General features: G+C 44.2%; 1 protein-coding gene across 2 annotated transcripts in view; it reads left to right on the top strand.

The window, feature by feature from the left end:
- The window catches only part of LOC110490780 (staphylococcal nuclease domain-containing protein 1), a 374,611-nt gene that overhangs the window by 323,526 nt on the left and 29,105 nt on the right, over positions 1-21,980 (top strand). For both annotated transcript variants that reach the window (XM_036944950.2, XM_090200893.1), the window contains exons 21-22: positions 53-166; positions 10,532-10,735. In XM_036944950.2, the coding sequence (XP_036800845.1) occupies positions 53-166; positions 10,532-10,735 (318 nt within the window). The remainder of the gene's footprint in view (positions 1-52; positions 167-10,531; positions 10,736-21,980) is intronic.

Here is a 21,980-nt window from a genome sequence, read left to right as displayed (position 1 = left end):
CTCTCTCTACCTCTCTCTACTTCTCTCTCTCTCTACTTCTCTACCTCCACAGAGGGAGATAGTGCCGTCCACGCGCCTGGCTGTCATTCCCCCAGCCTTCAGCATTCGGACCCTGGCTGCACAAGCCACTGAGTACACCTTCGCCTACATCCAGGTCCCACAAGACGTAAGTTTTGTACACACAGACACATACATACAGTGGCTTGCGAAAGTATTCACCCCCCGTGGCATTTTTCCTATTTTGTTGCCTTACAACCTGGAATTAAAATATATTTTTGGGGAGGTTTGTATCATTTGATTTACACAACATGCCTACCACTTGAAGATGCAAAATATTTTGTATTGTGAAACAAACAAAAAATAAAACAAAAAGGCAATACTTTGTCGACTCACCTTTTGCAGAAATTACAGCTGCAAGTCTCTTATGTGTCTATAAGCTTGGCACATCTAGCCACTGGGATTTTTTCCCATTCTTCAAGGCAAAACTGCTCCAGCTCCTTCAAGTTGGCTGGGTTCTGCTGATGTACAGCAGTCTTTAAGTCATACTACATATTCTCAATTGGATTGAGGTCTGGGCTTTGACTAGGCCATTCCAAGACATTTAAATGTTTCCCCTTAAACTACTTGAGTGTTGCTTTAGCACTATGCTTAGGGTCATTGTCCTGCTAGAAGGTGAACCTCCGTCCCAGTCTCAAATCTCTGTAAGACTGAAACAGGTTTCCCTTAAGAATTTCCCTGTATTTAGCGCCATCCATCATTCCTAAAGTTCTGACCAATTTCCCAGTCCCTGTCAATGAAAAACATCCCCACAGCATGATGCTGCCACCACCACTGTGGGGATGGTGTTCTTGGGGTGATGAGGTGTTGGGTTTTCGCCAGAAATTGCGTTTTCCTTGATGGTCAAAAAGCTACATTTTACTCTCATCTGACCAGAATACCGTCTCCCACATGCCTTTTGGTGAACACCAAATGTGTTTGCTTATTTTTTTTCTTTGAGCAATGGCTTTTTTCTGGCCACTCTTCCGTAAAGGCCAGCTCTGTGGAGTGTATGGCTTAAAGTGGTCCTATGGACGCTGTGGAGCTTTGCAGCTCCTTCAGGGTTATCTTTGGTCTCTTTGTTGCCTCTCAGATTAATGCCCTCCTTGCCTGGTCCATGATTTTTGGTGGGCAGCCCTCTCTTGGCAGGTTTGTTGTGCTGCCATATTCTTTCCATTTTTTAATAACGGATTTAATGGTGCTCTGTGGGATGTTCAATGTTTTGGATATTTGTTTATAACCCACCCCTGATCTGTACTTCTCCACAACTTTGTCCCTGACCTGTTTGGAGAGCTTCTTGGTCTTCATGGTGCTGCTTGCTTGGTGGTGCCCCTTGCTTAGTGGTGTTGCAGAATCTGGGGCCTTTCAGAACAGGAGTATAAATGCTTTATTTGACTAATTATGTGACTTCTGGAGGTAATTGGTTGCACCAGATCTTATTTAGGGGCTTCATAGCAAAGGGTTGAATACATATGAATGCACCACTTTTCAGTCTTTTTTTTGTATAATGTTTTGAAATAAGTCTTTTTTTTTCATTTCACTTCACCAATTTGGACTATTTTGTGTATGTCCATTTCATGAAATCCAAATAAAAATCTATTTAAATTACAGGTTGTAATGCAACATAACAGGAAAAATGCCAAGGGGGTTGAATACTTTTGCATGGCACTGTACATACACACATACATACATATATGCATACATACACACATACATATATGAACGGGTTATGGTAGTGTGTGTGTATATATATATATATATATATATATATATATATATATATATATATATATATATATATATATATATATATATATATATATATATACATACATACAGTGGGCTCCAAAATTACTGGCAATGCTCAAATAATGCTTAAACAAATATAAACAATATAATTATAGAGAGAAACTCAAAATACCAACATGTGAGAAATACGTTACTTTATTAATGTTTCAATGGAACCAACCAAAATGTATTGATTTAATTAAAAATCAATGTCCTCAAAATCAAGGTTTCACAATTAATGGCACCCTTAAAGGTTATTGTAAATAACATCTACCAAAATTAAATAACTAATTAAATTCCACTTCTTTAAGTTTATCTAAGTCTTAAGGAACTGTATTGAGACATTACATCACTTCCTGTTTCAATAGGGTATTAAAATGTGGTAACACACATGCAATATCCTGCTGTCATCCAACACCATGAAGAAAAGAAAAGAACTGGCAGTCGAAAAAGAGACAGATGGTCGTAGACCTTCATGGTAATAGCTACAAGAAGATCCACAAACGATTTGAATATACCACTGAGCACTGTCAGTGTGATTATTAAAAAATGCAAAAGATATGGAACTGTTGAAAACCTCATGGGTAGAGGACGCAAATGTATTTTTCCCCCCAAGATAGGGAGAAGGATGGTGAGAGAAGCAAGAAAATCCCCAATAATCACTGTGCAGGTCTTGGTGGCGTCTTGGGTTCACCAGGTTTCAAAAAGCACTATCAGACACCACCTCCACAACCACAGGCTCTTTGGAAGGGTTGCCAGAAGAAAGCCCTTTCTGACCCCAAGACACAGACGCAAGCGCTTGGAGTTTGCCAAACATTTAAATTATGACTGGAAGAAGGTGCTCTGGTCAGATGAGATGAGATAACAGCATCGGCATGTTTGGCGTCGAAACAGAGATGCATACAAGGAACCTCAAGATACCTCATACCCACAGTGAAATATGTAGGGGCACAGAGGTCCAGGGGCACTGGTTAAGATTGATGGCATAATTAATTCCACCAAGTACCAGGCAATTTTGGCTGACAATCTGGTTGCCTCTGCCAGAGGGCTGGGACTTGGCCGTATGTGGACTTTCCAACAAGATAATGACCCGAAACATACCTTAAGATCCACACAGAAATGGTTCTGTGACAACAAAATCAATGTTCTGCAATGGCCATCTAGTCGCCGGACCTCAATCCAATGGAAAACCTGTGGGCTGAGTGGAAGAGGGCAGTTGATAAGCGCAAACCCAAGAATGTGAAGGATCTTGAAAGGATCTGCATAGAGGAATGGTCCAAAATCCCTCCAAATGTGTTCCTTAACCTTGTCAAACATTACAGGAAAGGACTCCATGCTGTTATCCTTGCCAGAGGTGGTTGCACTAAGTTCTAAATGAGGAGTGCCAATAGTTATGAAACCTTGATTTTGGTTCAATTTATTTTACCTGGTCAGTCTATGTCATGGAAAGAGCAGGTGTTCTTAATGTTTTTTATACACTGGGTGGTTCGAGCCCTGAATGCTGATTTGGCTGACAGCCGTGGTATATCAGACCGTATACCACAGGTATGACAAAACATTTATTTTTGCAGCTCTAATTATGTTGGTAACCAGTTTATAATAGCAATAAGGCACCTCAGGGTTTGTAATATATGGCCAATATACAACGGCTAAGTTCTGTATCCAGGCACTTCGTGTTGCGTTGTGCCTAAGAACAGCCATATACCACACCCCCTCGGGCCTTATGGCTTAAGTATGCTCAGTGTATATACAGTGTATGTACATACTGTACAGTGTATATACACACACACTAATAACTTGGCAGAGTGTGTTTGAGAGCCCTAGTCTTTATAATATCTCTAGGTCTGTACTTGTGTGTCTGACTCAGCACTCTGTGTTTTTACTATGTCAAGCACTCTGAAGTGCGTTAGTGTTATAGCAGTGTTGTAACTCTGTTAAAACCCTGGATTTCTCAGAAGCCCGTAATGATCTGAGTGGGATCAGATAGCTAAGATCAAAACACACGGTTTGTCTGAGTGGAGATCACATAGCTAAGATCAAAACACATGGTTTGTCTGAGTGGAGATCACATAGCTAAGATCAAAACACACGGTTTGTCTGAGTGGAGATCACATAGCTAAGATCAAAACACACGGTTTGTCTGAGTGAGGATCACATAGCTAAGATCAAAACACATGGTTTGTCTGAGTGGGGATCACATAGCTAAGATCAAAACACATGGTTTGTCTGAGTGGGGATCACATAGCTAAGATCAAAACACATGGTTTGTCTGAGTGGGGATCACATAGCTAAGATCAAAACACACGGTTTGTCTGAGTGGAGATCACATAGCTAAGATCGAAACACACGGTTTGTCTGAGTGGAGATCACATAGCTAAGATCGAAACACACGGTTTGTCTGAGTGGAGATCACATAGCTAAGATCAAAACACATGGTTTGTCTGAGTGAGGATCACATAGCTAAGATCAAAACACATGGTTTGTCTGAGTGGGGATCACATAGCTAAGATCAAAACACATGGTTTGTCTGAGTGGGGATCACATAGCTAAGATCAAAACACACGGTTTGTCTGAGTGAGGATCACATAGCTAAGATCAAAACACATGGTTTGTCTGAGTGGGGATCACATAGCTAAGATCAAAACACATGGTTTGTCTGAGTGGGCATCACATAACTAAGATCAAAACATATGAGTGGGCATCACATAGCTAAGATCAAAACACATGGTTTGTCTGAGTGGGCATCACATAGCTAAGAACAAAACACATGGTTTGTCTGAATGGGCATCACATAGCTAAGATCAAAACACATGGTTTGTCTGAGTGGGCATCACATAGCTAAGATCAAAACATATGAGTGGGCATCACATAGCTAAGATCAAAACACATGGTTTGTCTGAGTGGGCATCACATAGCTAAGATCAAAACACATGGTTTGTCTGAGTGGGCATCACATAGCTAAGATCAAAACACATGTTTTGTCTGAGTGAGGATCACAGAGCTAAGATCAAAACACATGGTTTGTCTGAGTGGGGATCACATAGCTAAGATCAAAACACATGGTTTGTCTGAGTGGGCATCACATAACTAAGATCAAAACATATGAGTGGGCATCACATAGCTAAGATCAAAACACATGGTTTGTCTGAGTGGGCATCACATAGCTAAGAACAAAACACATGGTTTGTCTGAATGGGCATCACATAGCTAAGATCAAAACACATGGTTTGTCTGAGTGGGCATCACATAGCTAAGATCAAAACATATGAGTGGGCATCACATAGCTAAGATCAAAACACATGGTTTGTCTGAGTGGGCATCACATAGCTAAGATCAAAACACATGGTTTGTCTGAGTGGGCATCACATAGCTAAGATCAAAACACATGTTTTGTCTGAGTGAGGATCACAGAGCTAAGATCAAAACACATGGTTTGTCTGAGTGGGGATCGCATAGCTAAGATCAAAACACATGGTTTGTCTGAGTGGGGGTCGCATAGCTAAGATCAAAACACATGGTTTGTCTGAGTGGGGATCGCATAGCTAAGATCAAAACACATGGTTTGTCTGAGTGGGGATCACATAGCTAAGATCAAAACACATGGTTTGTCTGAGTGGGGATCACATAGCTAAGGTCAAAACACATGGTTTGTCTGAGTGGGCATCACATAGCTAAGATCAAAACACATGGTTTGTCTGAGTGGGGATCACATAGCTAAGATCAAAACACATGGTTTGTCTGAGTGGGATCACATAGCTAAGATCAAAACACATGGTTTGTCTGAGTGGGGATCACATAGCTAAGATCAAAAAACACATGGTTTGTCTGAGTGGGGATCACATAGCTAAGATCAAAACACATGGTTTGTCTGAGTGGGGATCACATAGCTAAGATCAAAACACATGGTTTGTCTGAGTGAGGATCACATAGCTAAGATCAAAACACATGGTTTGTCTGAGTGGGCATCACATAGCTAAGATCAAAACATATGAGTGGGCATCACATAGCTAAGATCAAAACACATGGTTTGTCTGAGTGGGCATCACATAGCTAAGATCAAAACACATGGTTTGTCTGAGTGGGCATCACATAGCTAAGATCAAAACACATGGTTTGTCTGAGTGGCCATCACATAGCTAAGATCAAAACACATGGTTTGTCTGAGTGGGCATCACATAGCTAAGATCAAAACATATGAGTGGGCATCACATAGCTAAGATCAAAACACATGGTTTGTCTGAGTGGGCATCACATAGCTAAGATCAAAACATATGAGTGGGCATCACATAGCTAAGATCAAAACACATGGTTTGTCTGAGTGGGCATCACATAGCTAAGATCAAAACACATGGTTTGTCTGAGTGGGCATCACATAGCTAAGATCAAAACACATGTTTTGTCTGAGTGAGGATCACAGAGCTAAGATCAAAACACATGGTTTGTCTGAGTGGGGATCACATAGCTAAGATCAAAACACATGGTTTGTCTGAGTGGGGATCGCATAGCTAAGATCAAAACACATGGTTTGTCTGAGTGGGGATCACATAGCTAAGATCAAAACACATGGTTTGTCTGAGTGGGGATCACATAGCTAAGATCAAAACACATGGTTTGTCTGAGTGAGGATCACATAGCTAAGATCAAAACACATGGTTTGTCTGAGTGGGCATCACATAGCTAAGATCAAAACACATGGTTTGTCTGAGTGGGCATCACATAGCTAAGATCAAAACACATGGTTTGTCTGAGTGGGCATCACATAGCTAAGATCAAAACACATGGTTTGTCTGAGTGGGCATCACATAGCTAAGATCAAAACACATGGTTTGTCTGAGTGGGCATCACATAGCTAAGATCAAAACACATGGTTTGTCTGAGTGGGCATCACATAGCTAAGATCAAAACACATGGTTTGTCTGAGTGGGATCACATAGCTAAGATCAAAACACATGGTTTGTCTGAGTGGGCATCACATAGCTAAGATCAAAACACATGGTTTGTCTGAGTGGGATCACATAGCTAAGATCAAAACACATGGTTTGTCTGAGTGGGCATCACATAGCTAAGATCAAAACACATGGTTTGTCTGAGTGGGCATCACATAGCTAAGATCAAAACACATGGTTTGGTCTGAACGGAAAGTGTGTGTTTTTACATCTGTCTAAGCTTAGTATGTGTCCTAGCCTAGGATGTCTATTTTTGTGGTTCTGCTCGTGTGTGTCCATGTGTTGCCGTGTGTGTGTGTGTCCGTGTGTGTGTGTCCGTGTGTAATGTGTGTCTGTCGGTGCGTGTGTAATGTGTGTGTCCTTACCCAATATTTATATTTGTTTATTTTCGAGTGTGTGTCTGGGTTCAAGGTGTGTGTGCTGTCCCCTCTCCACTGAGTCAGTGTGAAGCTGCAGCAGGGTGATGTGGGCCATCTGTCCGCCCAGGCCTCAGCCTCACCTCCACTCTCTACAGCTGACACAGCTGTATCCCCCTTTTCTCTCTCCACCTTTGTCTTTCTACCGCTCTTTCATTTGATCTGTCTCTTTCACCATTTCCCTTTATCTACTTCCCTCTTTCTGGCTCTTTTATTTCTCTCTCTCTGTCTCTCTCTGCCTCTGTTGGCTCTTGTTTGGTTCCTGTTTTCTTTATTCAATTCAAGGGGCTTTTTTGGAATGGGAAAATATGTTTACATTGCCAAAGCAAATGTTTTCTTTATCTCAGAGGTTCTTACCCATCTTCTTTATATCCTCTCTCTCTCAGCTAATATTTCTCTCCTCTCTTCTGTTCCTAAATCTCTGGTCAGATCTCTCTCTATCAATCTCTCTTGTTTTCTCTCTCAATCTCTCTTGTTCTCTCTCTCTCTCAATCTCTCATTCTCTCTCTCTCTCAATATATCTTGTTCTCTCTCAATCTCTCTTGTTCTCACTCTCTCTCAATCTCTCTTGTTCTCTCTCTCTCTCTCAATCTCTCTTGTTCTCTCTCTCTCTCAATCTCTCTTGTTCTCTCTCTCAATCTCGTTCTCGCTCTCTCTCAATCTCTCTTGTTCTCTCTCTCTCTCTCAATCTCTCTTGTTCTCTCTCTCTCTCAATCTCTCTTGTTCTCTCTCTCAATCTCGTTCTCGCTCTCTCTCTCAATCTCATTCTCGCTCTCTCTCTCAATCTCGTTCGCTCTCTCTCTCAATCTCGTTCGCTCTCTCTCTCAATCTCGTTCTCGCTCTCTCTCTCAATCTCTCTTGTTCTCGCTCTCTCTCCCAATCTCTCTTGTTCTCGCTCTCTCTCAATCTCGTTCTAGCTCTCTCTCTCAATCTCTCTTGTTCTCTCTCTCCTTCAATCTCTCTTGTTCTCTCTCCCTCAATCTCTCTTGTTCTCGCTCTCTCTCTCAATCTCTCTTGTTCTCTCTCTCTCTCTCAATCTCTCTTGTTCTCTCTCTCTCAATCTCTTGTTCTCTCTCTCTCTCAATCTCTCTTGTTCTCTCTCTCTCTCAATCTCTCTTGTTCTCTCTCTCAATCTCGTTCTCGCTCTCAATCTCAATCTCGTTCGCTCTCTCTCTCAATCTCGTTCGCTCTCTCTCTCAAACTCGTTCTCGCTCTCTCTCTCAATCTCGTTCTCTCTCTCTCAATCTCTTGTTCTCGCTCTCTCTCTCAATCGCTCTTGTTCTCGCTCTCTCTCTCAATCTCTCTTGTTCTCGCTCTCTCTCTCAATCTCTCTTGTCCTCAATCTCTCTTGTTCTCTCTCTCTCTCTCTTGTTCTCTCTCTCTCAATCTCTCTTGTTCTCTCTCTCTCTCTCAATCTCTCTTGTTCTCTCTCTCTCAATCTCTCTTGTTCTCTCTCTCTCAATCTCTCTTGTTCTCGCTCTCTCTCTCAATCTCCCTTGTTCTCGTTCTCTCTCTCTCACAATCTCTCTTGTTCTCTCTCTCTCTCAATCTCTCTCGCTCTGTGTTTTTTTCCTCTACCCTCCCTCTCTCTCTGTGCCTGTTACTAGTGGTGACAGCGTTTCTCCCCAGATGTCCTCTCTGCCCTGCCACCTGGAGTAGAGAGGGTGCTGCCTGGTATCTCACTCACCTGCTGTGACTCAAACTGGCCAGTGGCCACACAGACAGAAACACACACACACTGTCAGTCAGTCATTCACTTAGACACATATTCATATTAATACATGCATATACGTTAACATATATAATACATTCTCCTCTGTTAGCATATATAGTTGAATGCATAGTTATGACCATCCACACACTGGTCCATTTCAGGCGCATGCTAGTACTAACCTTGTTACAGTGTCCTGTCCCACTCAGCAGAAGGCCCTGTTAGTGTCCTGTCCCACTCAGCAGAAGGCCCTGTTAGTGTCCTGTCCCACTCAGCAGAAAGACCTGTTCGTGTCCTGTCCCACTCAGCAGAAGGCCCTGTTCGTGTCCTGTCCCACTCAGCAGAAGGCCCTGTTCGTGTCCTGTCCCACTCAGCAGAAGGCCCTGTTAGTGTCCTGTCCCACTCAGCAGAAGGCCCTGTTCGTGTCCTGTCCCACTCAGCAGAAGGCCCTGTTCGTGTCCTGTCCCACTCAGCAGAAGGCCCTGTTCGTGTCCTGTCCCACTCAGCAGAAGGCCCTGTTCGTGTCCTGTCCCACTAAGCAGAAGGCCCTGTTCGTGTCCTGTCCCACTCAGCAGAAGGCCCTGTTCGTTTCCTGTCCCACTCAGCAGAAGGCCCTGTTCGTGTCCTGTCCCACTCAGCAGAAGGCCCTGTTAGTGTCCTGTCCCACTCAGCAGAAGGCCCTGTTCGTGTCCTGTCCCACTCAGCAGAAGGCCCTGTTAGTGTCCTGTCCCACTCAGCAGAAGGCCCTGTTAGTGTCCTGTCCCACTCAGCAGAAGGCCCTGTTAGTGTCCTGTCCCACTCAGCAGAAGGCCCTGTTCGGGTCCTGTCCCACTCAGCAGAAGGCCCTGTTCGTGTCCTGTCCCACTAAGCAGAAGGCCCTGTTCGTGTCCTGTCCCACTCAGCAGAAGGCCCTGTTCGTGTCCTGTCCCACTCAGCAGAAGGCCCTGTTCGTGTCCTGTCCCACTCAGCAGAAGGCCCTGTTCGTGTCCTGTCCCACTCAGCAGAAGGCCCTGTTAGTGTCCTGTCCCACTCAGCAGAAGGCCCTCATTCATATTGCATATCCCCACCCTGTCCCCTTGGCACTCTCTCCTCCTCTCTCTTTCTCGCCCAGTCCACTTGGCTCTCTTTCTCCCTCCATCCGTCTCTCTCACCACCTCTCCCTCCCTCTCTCGCCCTGAGCTCCCCCGCGGAGTGTGAGACAAGCTGACCACAGGAAGAAGAAGAAACAAAAAGCCCCTCAGTTTTCCCCCTTGAACACTCAGCATCCCTCTCCACACATACACACACAGAGACACACACCACATTCACACCCCAAGGGCAGCTTGCTCGGGGGTTGCCATGGAGACAGGACCAGGGCAAGGAGGAAGGAGAGCAAGCGAGAGGGACAGAGCAATGATGAATGGGGGATGTTGGGGTGTACTCAATTGATCCCTGTTTTTTAAAGCCATGGCGGGGCGTGTCTTATTGCTCCTCACTACTCCTAATTGGCTTCCTTGTCTCGCTCTCTGAGCACAATATGAGTCCCTTTTATTAGAGGACTAAAGATTTCAGGATAAACTGTTCCGGTTCAACAGCCTCCAGCAGGGTGACCTAACCCCTTGACCTCCCCTCTCCTCCTCTTCCACCCCCGTTAGGAGGATGCGCGTGCTGACGTGGTAGACAGCCTGGTGCGGGACATCCAGAACACCCAGTGTCTCCTCAACGTGGAGCACAGCGGCGTCACCTGCCCCCATGTCACACTGCAGTTCGCCGACTCCAAGGACGACGTGGGCCTCAGCCTGGTCAAGGAGGGCATGGTCATGGTGGACGTGCGGAAAGAGAAGCACCTGCAGAAAATGGTAGGAAAATGGCCGCCTTGGCGGAATTCGAAGAGAGAAATGAAAGTTATGTTTACCTTAAGTTTTCAGTATTATAATGACTTTATCAGGGCACTATGGCCAAAACAGATGTGTTTTATGTACCAGTGCTAGCATTGGGCCAAATGTATTGGCGCTAGAGTTTAGAAAAGGTTACGCTGACATGTGCCAGACGTTTTCAGGTCATAGTGACTTTGTCAGGGCCAAAACATGATACTGGGTGACAGTGTATGTGACTGGCTGGCTGTGAAGGGTCTAGTCTATTTCAACAAGGCTGTTAGCCTCACGCTACCATGCTAACAGGTCAATGTTTTTGTTATGAATAAGTGCTAGCATGTGGCTAAATGCTGACATGTTTAGTAATCCATAATGAAGGCCCGATCTGAAGCGATGCATCTCTCCACTCCTCTCGGTACGTCTAGCTCTCAGTAGGACAGGCCCCTCTGACGGCAGCCATTTTGTAATGTCATGAAGTGCAGCTCGCTTGCCTTTCCTCATTATGCTAATTCAGCTGGCAGACTCAAAGCCTCTCTGTAAATGAAAGATAAAGGCACAAAACTGAAATATTTATTCCTGGCGCAATTACCGCTCCTACACGCCCCGACATTACTCCACTCTGTCATTTAGGTACAAATTGGCACACACACTTTCACACACAAAGACACAGAAATGGGCTCACCGGTCAGAACATAAACACTCATAAACATATGAATGCACACCCACACAGAATTTTAGACTTAATCACCCTCGTTTCCCTATACCACCACTAAAGTTTTACAACCCATTGAAAGACACTTAGTCAGCCCACGTCAGTCAATAAGTAACTGTATGGTGTGTATTTGTCGCCAGGGAGCTCACCTCTTTGGGCCACTGAGACTGTAAACAGTATTGTGTTGAAACGACCCACTGGAACAGAGTCAGTGATTAAAACCCTGCTGTCCACTGAAACAGGCTGATAGAGCCATGCAGTCTGAACACTGCTGTCCACTGAAACAGGCTGATAGAGCCATGCAGTCTGAACCCTGCTGTCCACTGAAACAGGCTAATAGAGCCATGCAGTCTGAACCCTGCTGTCCACTGAAACAGGCTAATAGAGCCATGCAGTCTGAACCCTGCTGTCCACTGAAACAGGCTGATAGAGCCATGCAGTCTGAACCCTGCTGTCCACTGAAACAGGCTGATAGAGCCATGCCGTCTGAACTCTGCTGTCCACTGAAACAGGCTGATAGAGCAATGCAGTCTGTCAGGCCTGTTTGTCTTATGCTGGTCATGTCCCCTGTGCTGCTCCCTCTGAAACGATGCAGCCTGTTCAGACTGGGATGTGAAGGCTCTGGGCGCATCTCTTTCATTGATATAGTCTAAAGTGGTATAGTTTTAATAGTCTAAAAGAAGGGAGGGGGGCTAGACAGGTGAAAGCACCCTGAAGGCCTTCTACCTTATCACTTTAAAGTCCCCCTGGCAAACAAAGCTCCTCTGTCAGCTAAAGACTGACCACTAACTGAGCTCAGCTTCCATTTCCTCAAATGGCCTTTATTTTGAAATGTTTAAAGCTGGAATGCTTAGTGGGGAAACTCCCACGTCCGTTTGTGATATTACAACAACAAACAGTTTTTTCCCACCTGACATTATTGTATTCCAGATGACAAATTGATGTTCTCAGGCGCTGGTCTTTCATAGAGGAGAGCGGGATTTGTTAGATTTATTTGAAGGGAAACTCTGTTTTGTGGATATGCCCTGTAGCAAATGGACAACACACTTAAGCATTGTCCATGTAATAAAGATAGACAATATACGTATAATCATAAATGTATGTACCAGCTGCTACTATTGTTGGAGAGAAAAAGAGGGAGGTCGATAGAGAGGAGAGAACGATAGAGAATGAAGGATGGATAAATGGAGAGAGAGAGGGATAGAGAACGACAGAGAATGGGGGATGGATGGATAGATAAAGAGAGGAGAGAACGACAGAGAATGAGGGATGGATGGATAGATGAGAGAACGACAGAGAATGGGGGATGGATAAATAGAGAGAGAGAGGGATAGAGGAGAGAACGACAGAGAATTAGGGATGGATGGATAGATGAGAGAACGACAGAGAATGGGGGATGGATAAATAGAGAGAGAGGGATAGAGAGAGGAGAGAACGACAGAATTAGGGATGGGTGGATGGATAGATAGAGAGGAGAGAACGACAGAATGGGGGATGGATAAATAGAGAGAGAGAGGGATAGAGAGAGGAGAGAACGACAGAGAATGGGGGATGGATAAATAGAGAGGGATAGAGAGAGGAGAACGACAGAGAATGGGGGATGGATAAATAGAGAGAGATAGGGATAGAGAGGAGAGAACAACAGAGAATGGGGGATGGATGCATAGAGAGAGGAGAGAACGACAGAGAATGGGGGATGGATATATATAGAGAGAGAGGAGAGAACGACAGAATTGGGGATGGATAAATAGAGAGAGAGGAGAGAACGACAGAGAATGGGGGATGGATAAATAGAGAGAGAGAGGAGAGAACGACAGAGAATGGGGGATGGATGAATAGAGAGAGAGAGGAGAGAACGACAGAGAATGGGGGATGGATAAATAGAGAGAGGAGAGAACGACAGAGAATGGGGGATGGATAAATAGAGAGAGGGATAGAGAGAGGAGAGAACAACAGAGAATGGGGGATGGATAAATAGAGAGAGGGATAGAGAGAGGAGAGAACGACAGAGAATGGGGGATGGATGGATAGAGAGGAGAGAACGACAGAATGGGGGATGGATTGAGAGAGAGGGATTGAGAGAGGAGAGAACAACAGAGAATGGGGGATGGATAAATAGAGAGAGGGATAGAGAGAGGAGAGAACGACAGAGAATGGGGGATGGATATAGAGAGAGGAATAGCGAGAGGAGAGAACGACAGAATGGGGGATGGATTGAGAGAGAGGGATAGAGAGAGGAGAGAACGACAGAATGGGGGATGGATGGATAGAGGAGAGAATGACAGAATGGGGGATGATAAATAGAGAGAGAGAGGGGTAGAGAGAGGAGAACGACAGAGAATGGGGGATGAATAAATAGAGGAGAGAATGACAGAGAATGGGGGATGGATAGATAGAGAGGAGAGAACGACAGAGAATGGGGATAGATAAATAGAGAGAGAGGGATAGATAGAGGAGAGAACGACAGAGAATGGGGGATGGATAAATAGAGGAGAGAATGACAGAGAATGGGGATGGATAAATAGAGAGAGAGGGGGATAGAGAGAGGAGAGAATGACAGAGAATGGGGGATGGATAAATAGAGAGAGAGGGGAGAGAACGACAGAGAATGTGGGATGGATGGATAGAGAGAGGGATAGAGAGAGGAGAGAATGACAGAGAATGGGGGATGGATAAATAGAGGAGAGAATGACAGAGAATGGGGATAGATAAATAGAGAGAGATGGATAGATAGAGGAAAGAACGACAGAGAATGGGGGATGGATAAATAGAGAGAGGGATAGAGAGAGGAGAGAACGACAGAGAATGGGGGATGGATAAATGGAGAGAGGAAGGGATAGAGAGAGGAGAGAACGACAGAATGGGGATGGATAAATAGAGAGAGAGAGGGATAGAGAGAGGAGAGAACAACAGAGAATGGGGGATGGATAAATAGAGAGGGATAGAGAGAGGAGAACGACAGAGACTGGGGGATGGATAAATAGAGAGAGATAGGGATAGAGAGGAGAGAACAACAGAGAATGGGGGATGGATGCGTAGAGAGAGGAGAGAACGACAGAGAATGGGGGATGGATAAATGGAGAGAGGGAGGGATAGAGAGAGGAGAGGACGACAGAGAATGGGGGATGGATAAATAGAGGAGAGAATGACAGAATGAGGATGGATAAATAGAGAGAGAGAGAGGGATAGAGAGAGGAGAGAACGACAGAGAATGGGGATGGATATATATATATATATATATATATATATATATATATATATATATATATATATATATATATATATATATATATATATATATATATATATATATATATATATATATATAGAGAGAGGAGAGAACGACAGAGAATTGGGGATGGATAAATAGAGAGAGGAGAGAACGACAGAGAATGGGGGATGGATAAATAGAGAGAGGAGAGAACGACAGAGAATGGGGGATGGAAGGATAGAGAGGAGATAACGACAGAATGGGGGATGGATGGATAGAGAGAGAGAGAGAGAGAGAGAGAGAGAACGACAGAGAATGCGGGATGGATATAGAGAGAGGAATAGCGAGAGGAGAGAACGACAGAGAATGGGGGATGGGTTGAGAGAGAGGAATAGAGAGAGGAGAGAACGACAGAATGGGGGATGGATGGATAGAGAGAGAGAGAGAACGACAGAGAATGGGGGATGGATAAATAGAGAGAGGGATAGAGAGAGGAGAGAACGATAGAATGGAGGATGGATAAATAGAGGAGAGAATGACAGAATGGGGGATGGATAAATAGAGAGAGAGAGTGATAGAGAGGAGAGAACGACAGAGAATGGGGATGGGATAAATAGAGAGAGAGAGGGATAGAGAGGAGATAACGACAGAGAATGGGGGATGGATAAATAGAGAGAGGGATAGAGAGAGGAGAGAACGACAGAATGGGGGATGGATAAATAGAGAGAGAGGGATAGAGAGAGGAGAGAACAACAGAGAATGGGGGATGGATAAATGGAGAGAGAGAGAGTGATAGAGAGAGTAGAGAACGACAATGGGGGATGGATAAATAGAGAGAGGGGAGAACGACAGAGAATGGGGGATGGATAAATAGAGAGAGGGATAGAGAGAGGAGAGAATGACAGAGAATGGGGGATGGATAAATAGAGAGAGGAGAGAACGACAGAATGGGGGATGGATGGATAGAGAGAGAGCGAGAGAACGACAGAGAGTGGGGGATGGATAGAGAGAGGAATAGCGAGAGGAGAGAACGACAGAGAATGGGGGATGGAATGAGAGAGAGGGATAGAGAGAGGAGAGAACGATAGAATGGGGGATGGATAAATAGAGAGAGAGAGGGATAGAGAGAGGAGAGAACGACAGAGAATGGGGGATGGATAAATAGAGAGAATGACAGAGAATGGGGGATGGATAAATAGAGAGAGGGGAGAGAACGACAGAGAATGTGGGATGGATGGATAGATAGAGGAAAGAACGACAGAGAATGGGGGATGGATAAATAGAGAGAGGGATAGAGAGAGGAGAGAACGACAGAGAATGGGGGATGGATGGATAGAGAGAGGAGAGAACGACAGAATGGGGGATTGATAAATGGAGAGAGAGAGGGATAGAGAGAGGAGAGAACAACAGAGAATGGGGGATGGATAAATAGAGGGGGATAGAGAGAGGAGAACGACAGAGAATGGGGGATGGATAAATAGAGAGAGATAGGGATAGAGAGGAGAGAACAACAGAGAATGGGGGATGGATGCATAGAGAGAGGAGAGAACGACAGAGAATGGGGGATGGATAAATGGAGAGAGAGAGGGAAAGAGAGAGGAGAGAACGACAGAGAATGGGGATGGATAAATAGAGAGAGAGAGGGATAGATAGAGGAGAGAACGACAGAATGGGGGATGGATAAATAGAGAGAATGACAGAATGAGGATGGATAAATAGAGAGAGAGAGGGATAGAGAGAGGAGAGAACGACAGAATGGGGGATGGATATATATATAGAGAGAGAGAGGAGAGAACGACAGAGAATTGGGGATGGATAAATAGAGAGGAGAGAACGACAGAGAATTGGGGATGGATAAATAGAGAGAGAGAGGAGAGAACGACAGAGAATGGGGGATGGATAAATAGAGAGAGAGAGAACGACAGAAAATGGGGGATGGATATAGAGAGAGGAATAGCGAGAGGAGAGAACGACAGAGAATGGGGGATGGATTGAGAGAGAGGGATAGAGAGAGGAGAGAACGACAGAATGGGGGATGGATGGATAGAGAGAGAGAGAACGACAGAGAATGGGGGATGGATAGAGAGAGGAATAGCGAGAGGAGAGAACGACAGAGAATGGGGGTTGGAATGAGAGAGAGGGATAGAGAGAGGAGAGAACGACAGAATGGGGGATGGATAAATAGAGAGAGAGGGATAGAGAGAGGAGAGAACGACAGAGAATGGGGGATGGATAAATAGAGAGAGATAGGGATAGAGAGGAGAGAACAACAGAGAATGGGGGATGGATGCATAGAGGAGAGAACGACAGAGAATGGGGGATGGATAAATGGAGAGAGAGAGGGAAAGAGAGAGGAGAGAACGACAGAGAATGGGGATGGATAAATAGAGAGAGAGAGGGATAGATAGAGGAGAGAACGACAGAATGGGGGATGGATAAATAGAGAGAATGACAGAGAATGAGGATGGATAAATAGAGAGAGAGAGGGATAGAGAGAGGAGAGAACGACAGAATGGGGGATGGATATATATATATAGAGAGAGAGGAGAGAACGACAGAGAATTGGGGATGGATAAATAGAGAGAGGAGAGAACGACAGAGAATGGGGGATGGATAAATAGAGAGGAGAGAACGACAGAGAATGGGGGATGGATAAATAGAGAGAGAGGAGAGAACGACAGAGAATGGGGGATGGATAAATAGAGAGAGAGAGAACGACAGAAAATGGGGGATGGATATAGAGAGAGGAATAGCGAGAGGAGAGAACGACAGAGAATGGGGGATGGATTGAGAGAGAGGGATAGAGAGAGGAGAGAACGACAGAATGGGGGATGGATGGATAGAGAGAGAGAGAGAACGACAGAGAATGGGGGATGGATAGAGAGAGGAATAGCGAGAGGAGAGAACGACAGAGAATGGGGGATGGAATGAGAGAGAGGGATAGAGAGAGGAGAGAACGACAGAATGGGGGATGGATAAATAGAGAGAGAGGGATAGAGAGAGGAGAGAACGACAGAATGGGGGATGGATAAATAGAGAGAGGGATAGAGAGAGGAGAGAACGACAGAGAATGGGGGATGGATAAATAGAGAGAGGGATAGAGAGAGGAGAGAATGACAGAGAATGGGGGATGGATAAATAGAGAGAGAGGGATAGATAAATAGAGAGAGGTGAAAATGGAAAGAGTGAGGGGGATAGATATAAAGAGAGAGAGGAGAAAATAATGGAGAGAGGGATAGAGAGGAGAAAATAATGGAGAGCGGGGGATAGAGAGGGGAAAATAATGAAGAGTGAGGGGGATAGAGAGGGAGAGGAGAGAATGACAGAGAATGGGGGATGGATAAATCGAGAGAGTGAGGGGGATAGATAAATAGAGAGAGGTGAAAATGGAGAGAGTGAGGGGGATAGATAAATAGAGGTGAAAATGGAGAGTGAGGGGGATAGATAAATAGAGAGATGAAAATGGAGAGAGTGAGGGGATAGATAAATAGAGAGGTGAAAATGGAGAGAGTGAGGGGGATAGATATATAGAGAGAGATGAAAATGGAGAGAGTGAGGAGGATAGATAAATAGAGAGAGAGGTGAAAATGGAGAGAGTGAGGAGGATAGATAAATAGAGAGAGAGATGAAAATGGAGAGAGTGAGGGGGATAGATATATAGAGAGAGGTGAAAATGGAGAGAGAGGGGGATAGATATATAGAGAGTGAAGGGGATAGATATATAGAGAGTGAGGGGGATAGATATATAGAGAGTGAGGGGGATAGATAAATTGAGTGAGGGTGATAGATAAATAGAGAGGGGGATAGATGAATAGAGAGGTGAAAATGGAGAGAGTGAGGGGGATAGATATATAGAGAGTGAGGGGGATAGATATAGAGAGAGTGAGGGGGATAGATAAATAGAGAGAGAGGTGAAAATGGAGAGAGGTGGATAGATATATAGAGAGAGGTGAAAATGGAGAGAGTGAGGGGGATAGATATATAGAGAGTGAGGGGGATAGATATATAGAGAGTGAGGGGGATAGATATATAGAGAGTGGGGGGATAGATATATAGAGAGTGAGGGGGATAGATATATAGAGAGTGAGGGGGATAGATATATAGAGAGTGAGGGGGATAGATGAATAGAGAGAGGTGAACATGGAGAGAGTGGGGATAGATAAATAGAGAGAGAGGTGAAAATGGAGAGAGTGAGGAGGATAGATAAATAGAGGTGAAAATGGAGAGAGTGAGGGGGATAGATAAATAGAGAGAGAGGTGAAAATGGAGAGTGAGGTGGATAGATATATAGAGAGAGGTGAAAATGGAGAGAGTGAGGGGGATAGATATATAGAGAGTGAGGGGATAGATATATAGAGAGTGAGGGGGATAGATATATAGAGAGTGAGGGGGATAGATATATAGAGAGTGAGGGGGATAGATGAATAGAGAGAGGTGAACATGGAGAGAGTGAGGGGATAGATAAATAGAGAGAGAGGTGAAAATGGAGATAGTGAGGAGGATAGATAAATAGAGAGAGAGGTGAAAATGGAGATAGTGAGAAGGATAGATAAATAGAGAGGTGAAAATGGAGAGAGTGTAGGATAGATAAATAGAGAGGTGAAAATGGAGAGTGAGGGGGATAGATAAATAGAGAGAGAGGTGAAAATGGAGAGAGTGAGGTGGATAGATATATAGAGAGAGGTGAAAATGGAGAGAGTGAGGGGATAGATATATAGAGAGTGAGGGGATAGATATATAGAGAGTGAGGGGATAGATATATAGAGAGTGAGGGGGATAGATAAATAGAGTGAGGGTGATAGATAAATAGAGAGAGAGGTGAAAATGGAGAGAGTGAGTGGGATAGATATATAGAGAGTGAGGGGGATAGATAAATAGAGTGAGGGTGATAGATAAATAGAGAGGTGAAAATGGAGAGAGTGGGGGGATAGATATATAGAGAGTGAGGGGGATAGATATATAGAGAGTGAGGGGGATAGATATATAGAGAGTGAGGGGGATAGATATATAGAGAGTGAGGGGGATAGATATATAGAGAGTGAGGGGGATAGATATATAGTGAGTGAGGGGGATAGATATATAGAGAGTGAGGGGGATAGATATATAGAGAGTGAGGGGTATAGATGAATAGAGGTGAACATGGAGATAGTGAGGGGGATAGATATATAGAGAGGTGAAAATGGAGAGAGTGAGGGGGTAGATATATAGAGAGTGAGGGGGTAGATATATAGAGAGTGAGGGGGATAGATATATAGAGAGTGAGGGGGATAGATGAATAGAGAGAGAGGTGAAAATGGAGAGAGTGAGGGGGATAGATATATAGAGAGTGAGGGGGATAGATAAATAGAGTGAGGGTGATAGATAAATAGAGAGAGAGGTGAAAATGGAGAGAGTGAGGGGGATAGATATATAGAGTGAGGGGGATAGATAAATAGAGAGAGGTGAAAATGGAGAGAGTGAGGGGGATAGATATATAGAGAGAGGTGAAAATGGAGAGAGTGAGGGGATAGATATATAGAGACTGAGGGGGATAGATATATAGAGAGTGAGAGGGATAGATATATAGAGAGTGAGAGGGATAGATATATAGAGAGTGGTGAAAATGGAGAGAGTGAAGGGGATAGATAAATAGAGAGGTGAAAATGGAGAGAGTGAGGGGGATAGATATATATAGAGAGAGGTGAAAATGGAGAGAGTGAGGGGATAGATATATAGAGAGTGAGGGGATAGATATATAGAGAGTGAGGGGGATATATGTATAGAGAGTGAGGGGGATAGATATATAGAGAGAGAGGTGAAAATGGAGAGAGTGAGGGGGATAGATATATAGAGAGTGAGGGGATAGATAAATAGAGAGAGAGGTGAAAATGGAGAGAGTGAGGGGGATAGATAGAGAGTGAGGGGGATAGATATATAGAGGTGAAAATGGAGAGAGTGAGGGGGATAGATATATAGAGAGAGAGGTGAAAATGGAGAGAGTGAGGGGGATAGATATATAGAGAGTGAGGGGATAGATATATAGAGAGTGAGGGGGATAGATATATATAGAGAGAGAGTGATGGGGATAGATAAATAGAGAGAGAGTGAGAGGGGGATAGATAAATAGAGAGAGAGTGAGAGGGATAGATAAATAGAGAGAGAGTGAGGGGGATAGATAAATAGAGAGAGATAGTGAGGGGGATAGATAAATAGAGAGAGAGAGTAAGGGGGATAGATAAATAGAGAGAGAGTGAGGGGTATAGATAAATAGAGAGAGAGTGAGAGGGATAGATAAATAGAGAGAGATAGTGAGGGGGATAGATAAATAGAGAGAGAGAGTAAGGGGGATAGATAAATAGAGAGAGAGAGTGAAGGGGATAGATAAATAGAGAGAGAGAGTGAGGGGGATAGATATATATATAGAGAGAGAGTGAGGGGGATAGATAAATAGAGAGAGAGAGAGAGTGAGGGGGATAGATAAATAGAGAGAGAGTGAGGGGGATAGATAAATAGAGAGAGAGTGAGGGGGATAGATAAATAGAGAGAGAGAGAGAGTGAGGGGGATAGATAAATAGAGAGAGAGTGAGGGGATAGATAAATAGAGAGAGAGAGAGTGAGGGGGATAGATAAATAGAGAGAGAGAGTGAGGGGGATAGATGTATAGAGAGAGAGAGTGAGGGGGATAGATATATATAGAGAGAGAGAGTGAGGAGGATAGATATATTGAGAGTGGGGGGGATAGATAAAGAGAGAGAGAGAGTGAGGGGGATAGATATATATAGAGAGAGAGTGAGGGGGATAGATATATAGAGTGAGGGGGATAGATGAATAGAGAGAGAGAGTGAGGGGGATAGATATATATAGAGAGAGAGTGAGGGGGATAGATATATAGAGAGAGAGTGAGGGGGATAGATATATAGATAGTGAGGGGGATAGATATATAGAGAGTGAGGGGGATAGATAAATAGAGAGAGAGTGAGTGAGGGGGATAGATAAATAGAGAGAGAGAGAGAGGGGGATAGATGTATAGAGAGAGAGAGTGAGGGGGATAGATATATATAGAGAGAGAGTGAGGGGGATAGATATATAGAGAGTGAGGGGGATAGATAAATAGAGAGTGAGGGGGATAGATATATATAGAGAGAGAGTGAGGGGGATAGATATATAGAGTGAGGGGGATAGATGAATAGAGAGAGAGAGTGAGGGGGATAGATATATATAGAGAGAGAGTGAGGGGGATAGATATATATATATATAGAGAGAGAGAGAGAAGGTGGGAGCCAGCCAGCGGAGGTGTGGAGGGGAAGATAAAGAGCTGAGATAGGGAG

The sequence above is a fragment of the Oncorhynchus mykiss genome, chromosome 15 (assembly GCF_057628025.1).
Source record: "Oncorhynchus mykiss isolate SJ-2025 chromosome 15, ASM5762802v1, whole genome shotgun sequence".
Taxonomy (NCBI): domain Eukaryota; kingdom Metazoa; phylum Chordata; class Actinopteri; order Salmoniformes; family Salmonidae; genus Oncorhynchus; species Oncorhynchus mykiss.
The sequence above is the reverse complement of the archived record's forward strand: the minus strand, read 5'-3'. Positions and strand labels throughout refer to the sequence as shown.